The 7,085-nt window shown below is 40.2% G+C and overlaps 1 protein-coding gene across 1 annotated transcript; it reads left to right on the top strand.

Moving 5' to 3' along the window:
• Positions 1-4,479: 4,479 nt before the first annotated feature.
• LOC116326274 (leucine-rich repeat-containing protein 10B) lies at positions 4,480-6,827 on the top strand. Its single transcript, XM_031747473.2, has 2 exons — positions 4,480-4,873; positions 5,251-6,827. The coding sequence occupies exon 2, from the start codon at positions 5,279-5,281 to the stop codon at positions 6,512-6,514; it is 1,236 nt and encodes a 411-aa protein (XP_031603333.1). The 5' UTR covers positions 4,480-4,873; positions 5,251-5,278; the 3' UTR covers positions 6,515-6,827.
• Positions 6,828-7,085: the final 258 nt, after the last annotated feature.

Here is a 7,085-nt window from a genome sequence, read left to right on the forward strand (position 1 = left end):
ATAGGAGAAACATCCTGCCCTCTAAAAGATCGAATTAATGAACACATAAGTTCGATCAAGAGGAATGATTTAACCAGCCCTGTTGCAAGACACTTCAATGATAAACATCCAGATTCACCATTATTTTTCCTAGGCATTGAAGCCATTAAACTAAACCAAAGAGGTGGTAATATAAATTTTATCCGGAAAAAAAGAGAAGCATTTTGGATATTCCGTTTTAAGAGTCTGCACCCCAGAGGTAAGAATGAGGATTTTTCTATCAATGAGTTTTTATGAACTAAACCTTTTTTAAAAAAAAAAAATTATTTATTTATTTATTGATTTATTTATTTATTTATTTATTTATTTTTATCCTAATTTTATCAGTTAAAGTACTCTCACATGAGTAATGTTTATTCAATTAATCTTATTATTTCAGCCAAAGAAGGAGTAGCGTTCTAGACATCTCATCTTAAGTCTACAATCTTGTTTTCTAATTCAAACGTGCTTTTACTATTAAATACTGCCCTTTTTTTTTTTTTTTATCTGTGTGTATATTTATAGTATCCTTCTTATGCATTTCATGCATGTGTTATTTTCAGACATATGGGGGTTATGTCACCCCCCCCTCATCATTAATGATGTAGTCCAGTATTTACTTGGGCGTGACTTAACCAAATAACCAATACCTACCTATTATATGTCAGCTGACCTATCTATGAAGTTTTGACTGGTTAATTTGAATTTTTTTCTGTTTCCTGTCTTGTATTTAATCAATTTTCTACAATGTTTTACTATGACCCTGACGAAGGCCACAAGCCGAAACGCGTCGGTCAACTATTAAAGTTGTTCATCTTCCCTCAAGTGTTGCCGGAGTTCCTGCTTTGTGCATGTTGTCTGTTCACAGTAAAAAAATCTTCCAAATTCAATGACCACACCTCAGATCAACTCCAGGCCTTTAATCTGCTTAACTGACAATGACATAACAAAGGAATTGCCCACATGAAATAGACTTTGAGTCCAAATACTTTTGGTCCCTTTAAAAAGAGGTTGGCACATGTTAAGGAGCTGAAATTCCTAAACCCTTCATTCAATTTAAATGTGGATACCTACAAAGTAAGCACTACAGTGAACACAAAAATGGTTGCCTGCTGTCATTCTATTTTTAGACTGACTGTTTGCATCATCAAATCACACATATTTTTATTTACTGTAAATAAGCACAATGATGCTGTATCAGCTGCAGTTTCCTCCTTCACCAGCAGATAGTGCAAACATGCTCCTTTAATCAAATTGCTTCCTTGTCCTCTTTTAACCTCAAGTTGCAAAAGCATGTAGGCCTCCCATTGCAGTCCTGTTTTGCTTCTTGTGTTTTCCACAAACATTTTTGAAATATATATAAATATTAAATACTTAATAATTATTGATTTTCCATTAGACCATCATCAAAAATGATCATTAATAACTGTTTAGAGTTACTTTTCTTTTACTCTGTCCCTGTGTTTGCTATGTGTGTGTTTGTCCATGGTAGTGAAGTCATGCAGTGCTTCATCTGCATTCAACACATTCACCTCAACAGTCACATCTATTCACAGCCTGAGGTCTCTGTCTTTTATGTCCCCTGCTTACAGTTCACTGTGTCATTTCGGGGTCATTTCAATGCTATACAGAAATTTGCTAATCAGCTCTTTCGGTCCTCAGCATATCAGACAGGATTATCCTCAAGCAGCGCGCCGCCTGTCTCCCTGTTTGTCCGCTTCTTCTGCCATAGCTTATCAAGCTGACAGAAGCCCTGCACATCCGACCCCAGCATCTTTTACAGGCTTTTCCTCAGTATCACGACCAACAGCATAGACTGTCAATCAGAAAAACCTGCATGCTGTTGCTAAGTTTTCTGATGAATTCAGGCTAAAGGCTGACTTTCATTTTGGTCCCTCAAATGAAAGGTGGGGGTATTTTCCTCAGAAAAGAGGGAGAGACTTTTTACTTTGGCATCACTAAACTTTTCATCCCATTAGTTACATTATCTCATATCAGAAGATTTCTTTGGAGATTTGCATTCAAATGACACATAAGATTCATTCAAAGCACCATTTGGGTCAGAATAGCTTGCAGCCCATGAACAGATATGTAAGTGTAAAGAAGAACTATTAGAAGCTAAAGATGTTTCTAAAAACCTTTTGCTGCCAAGTATTGAGTCTGTTTTTCAAAAACAAAACAAAAAGGCAAGTAATTTGGGATGAAAAGTAAAGTATGAGTAGTAAGATAGAAAGTATCATGTTCTTGATGATAGTAGCATGTGATTATTATTGCATTATGTGACTGCCGTAATCTCCTCAGTACAAATTCAGTATAGTCAGTATAAACAGCGTTGCAAATTTTAAGCTATGGGAGATGGAGTTATATGGTCGGATTCAATAAAAATACAGTGTATAACATATTGTCGGATTGGTTCATCTTGACCGTTGCATTATTTTAAGATGTTTCTCTTTCAGTGTTTCTTTCAGATTAAAGTATAACATTAAGATTGAACTGAATTCTGAATTAGTTTAATAAAGAAAACCAAATGGCTGAAAACTCTACAATAGTCTCAGTAATATGCTGTAATACTGTGGGTAAACTATGAGAAACAGAGAATACTTCTGTACTGGACAAAGTTAGTCTTTTCTGGAACTGTTGTTGCCCTTTTAGTTAAAACTGCTCTGGGCTCACCCAAATGTTGGAGCTATTTTGAGCCGCAGTGTAGGAATATTTTTCAGTCGTGTCACATTCATTTCAATCTGAGCTGCACTTTGGTCCACTGTATCTGTCTCACGTAGAGAAAAATTAAAACCCTGTAAAGCTTTGAGTTCTTTATTGGCATTTGCTGAGACTTTTCCTGCACTAAATTATTCCACCGATCGTTTTGCTAAATAAAAAAAGTCATCTGAATAATTAGCAAAACAGAACTGAAATATGTTGTTTTGTTTGTTTGTTGTTTTTTTTTTCAGGAATTCACAGTATTGATTACCAAAACAACCATCGGAAAATGTAGTGTAACAAAGTGAAATCAAAGGTTGACTGCAGGGTGATTAGCCTCACAGCAATAAGGTTCAAATCCAGTCTGAGGCGTTTCTGTGTGTGCGTGGGTTCTGTCCGGGCAATCCAGCTTCCTCCCACAGTCCAAAAACATGCATGTTAGATTAATTGATGATTCTGGATTGACTCCTGGAATTTCTCTCTGACTTTTGATTAGCGCAGGATCATGGTTGGACAACATCAGACAACAGGAAGTGTGACAACATTACTTAAACCAAAAAGGCTTAATGATCTGTAAGACTGGATCCAAAGGGTGGCTACAGGCAACCTACTGGCCATCAGAGGACTGTGCACATATTTACAGAACTGTGAAGCAAATGAATGGATAGAATTTTTACATATAAAATTTGACAGTTAAACTATATGAGCCATAATGTGAAGCAACAACAGTAAAAGAGAATTATTTTAGCAATGATTGCAGAGTTGTTTGTTCACTTTAGGTTTGCATATAAAACCATACTATATGTGAATCTCATATTGTACTTGGGAGTCATATCTGCATAAAAATGTGAGTGACCAAAGACTACTTGGTTTGCAGTGATTTGGTTAGAAGAAACAGCAAGTCTTGAGTTTTGTGCTCTGTCAAACAATTTCATAGATCTCAGCAGGTCACCTACAAAAATGAGTAAAACCAAAATCAAGTAGAGCATTGTGGACAGTGAGCCTCATCTCCATCATCAAACATACAAATATCCGTATATAAAGATTCATAGCAGCTACAAACTGTACAAACTGTAAAACCACAAATGTATTCATTTGTTTTGAAAGACTGTTTCTCGGTTCACCCTACACTCCTACTTTGACTAAAGTTAACTTACTGTATAAACATGCATAAATATAAAAATGCCAAAAAACAAAATTAAGACGATTTTTTCTACACATTTCTACACATATAGAACTATGAATGTATTTATATGTATACGTATATATTTTTTTGATTTATAGTAACAACATTTTACGAGCAAAAATTAATAAACTATAGCGCTTGCGATTATGTGTGCTCTGTATCACTCTGTGGCAGGACTGATACTCCACACACAAAATGAATCTAAAAACAATTTTCATATATTAATTAAATAAACAATGCATTTAAAAAGTGGCGCTGGCGGTTAATAAATGTGCGAATGTGTAAATATAAGCATAGGTAAATCTGCGAATTTGTATGTCGTCTGTGCAGATGAACATCAGGATAATGTTTATCACTATTAATATTCCTTTATGTTTATCGTTTGATCAAACCCTCACACCTAACTGTCTGTTTATGGAAAAAAGTTATTCTTAAAGTAGTTTCTTTTTTAAAATATATTTATTTCTAAGAGGCTACTTCTATCATACCGGCGCACGCGCGCAGACACACACGCACTCACACGAGGACACATTGGCCATGTGATGTGAATGCCCCCTGTTCCTGTTACAGAAGGAGGGAGGCAGCAGTTGAATGTAAACCTTCACACTGATGGAGAGAAGCGGCCAACATCAGGAGTTGAGTGGAGTCAGTGAGCGCTGTACTTTTCCAGTATGTGCAGGTTTTTTTGTTTTTCCTCCGGCGCGGATTATTACTCCGGGAAACCTCGGCCTCTAATGGGGAGCAGCTGCATTAACTAGTGAACAGACTTCCATTAACTGTTTTTCTTTGCCGCCAGCTAGGTCACTGAGTGCGCACACACTGTGGGTTTATCCGCAGGAAGAGGGGAGGTAGGCTCCCTGTTTAGTGGCACTTTTTTTCTCCTCTTCTAATAGAGAAACCGGATCACGTGAACAGGTGGCGTTATCTTTCGCTTAAAAGCCCCGAGGAAGTCAGAGAGGAGAGAAGAGGGTAAGCACTGCAAGAATTCAATTTCAGCTCAAAATTCAGCTGGATTTTGTTGAACTCAACTACCAACAACACCATTACTATTACTATTATTACTATTACTACTACTACTATTACTATTATTACTATTATTATCATTACTATTACTCTGCAGTTTGTTAGATCTTTTCCGCTGCTGTTTTGTGATGAAGCTGTAGATGAAGGGACAACGAGACACTTGACAAACTGCTTTGGTATGGCTGCCGGAGTGTTAACTGGCCCGGGCCAGGATGTGGTTTGCAGCCAGTGGGTACAACCACAAAACAGCAGCAGCTCCCAAGCTGAGGGTTAACTTGTCACAGACACTCCCTCATCAAATGACTCTGTCTTGACTCACACAGGAGTCACAAAGGTGCTGCAGGCAACAGCATGGGCAACTCCTCCAGGAAGGGAGGGGGAGAAGAAGAGGAGGAAGAGGGGGGGAAGGATGGCGAAGAGGCAGAATTTTCCGAGAAGGAGAAGGAAGTAGTGCAGGAAGTAGAGGAGGAACTTCCGCTTGGAGTGGAGGAGTTGCTGGAGAGTGGGGACCCCGTGTTGGACTTGAGCTACCGTAAATTTAAGCGTTTGCCTTCACGTGTTTGTGATCTGATGCATCTGGAGAAGCTTTATGTTTGTGGAAACAGCCTGCGCACCCTGCCCGACAGCATCTCCCAGCTGCAGGGTCTGCGGATACTTGCCCTCGACTTCAACAAAATAGAAGATGTTCCTCTGGCCGTCTGCGACCTCACTAACCTCACCCGCCTCTATCTGGGCAGCAACCGCCTAATGAGCTTTCCACCTGAGCTGAGCAACCTGCAGAATCTGCGGTGCTTGTGGATGGAGAGCAACTACTTCCAGAGATTCCCACGGGTGCTCTATGACTTACCCAACCTCAAGTCCCTCCAGATGGGGGACAACCGCCTGAAGACTCTGCCTCCTGACTTGTGGCGCATGGAGGCTCTGAGGGGATTGTGGCTCTACGGAAACCGCTTTGACACCTTCCCAAAAGTCCTGCTTCGAATGAAGTCCTTGGAGATCTTAGACCTGGACCGCAACAAGATATCAGAAATTCCCAGCCTGAAGCGTCTCAGAGCCCTGCGCCTTTTCTCCTATGACCACAACCCAGTCGAGGAACCTCCTATAGTGGGTGAAGACGTCTTCTTGGTTGGGGAGGGAGCTGCAGAGTTTTTGGAGGTGCGTGAGGCCAGGAAGGAGAGACGACGAAAGGCCGCAGAGAAAGAGGCAGAAGAGCTGGCACTGGCAGGAGAGGAGCCGGTGATTCATGGCATCCTCAAGAACAGCAGCTCAAAGCAAGCGCCAAATGAAGCTGCAGTGACCATAGAGGACACAGATGTTAAAGAGGAAGAGCCTCTGGTGAAGGAGGAAGAAGTGGAGGACGAAGTGGAGGAAGAGGAAGGAGGGTATGTGGAGCCTCCGGTAAACGAGTATGGCGGGACTGAGCTCGAATATGACGAAGAGGCGGTCGAATATGAGACAGAGGAGCTGATATGTGAGGGAGAAGGGTTTGAGTTTGAGGGAGAGGAGCTGGAGTATGAGAGGGCTGAGATGGACTATGAGGATGTGGAGGAGCTGGATGACACAGGGAGACAAGATGAAGGGGCGTGAAAGGCCCCTCCAAGATCCAGATGATCTGCAGGACAAGCTGGACATGAATGACAGGAAATCCTGCAGATACAGTTGATGTTTTGGGACTTTTTTTGTATAGCTGTGCTGCTAATTTAAAATCTGTTGTTCACTGTGAATATAAATGAGCCGGGCATTATGTGTCTAAAAATTAACAACATCTCACTCATCTCCATATGATCAGATCAGAGCTGGACTCAGGTAAAGAGAGTGTGTGTGTGTGTGTACAGTGTGTGTAGTTGTTTTACAATAAAACTGTACTTGCAGTGTGCATAGGAGACCAAGTTTCCCATTATTAAATAATTACCCGCCTGATTATGTCAGTCACTTGTGGGAATTTATTTCTTAATTGTGAAGCGGTGAAACCACTAGCCACCGCTTGCTTCACTGGCACAATTTAACATTTCTGTTACATCATCGTCAGTGTCTGTTTTATGTGCTCGACAGTGCACCTCATCTTTGTTCATCACTATTTTTATAAACCGAGACTGTCTGTGCGTGCAAATGGACGTACTGGACTTGGATATACAAAATATTTATGACATGCTAAACA

This window comes from Oreochromis aureus, linkage group 7 (assembly GCF_013358895.1).
Source record: "Oreochromis aureus strain Israel breed Guangdong linkage group 7, ZZ_aureus, whole genome shotgun sequence".
In the NCBI taxonomy this organism is placed as follows: domain Eukaryota; kingdom Metazoa; phylum Chordata; class Actinopteri; order Cichliformes; family Cichlidae; genus Oreochromis; species Oreochromis aureus.

Coding starts and splice junctions, on each gene's coding strand:
- LOC116326274 (XM_031747473.2), top strand. CDS start 5,279: ATGGGCAACTCCTCCAGGAAGGGAGGGGGAGAAGAAGAGGAGGAAGAG.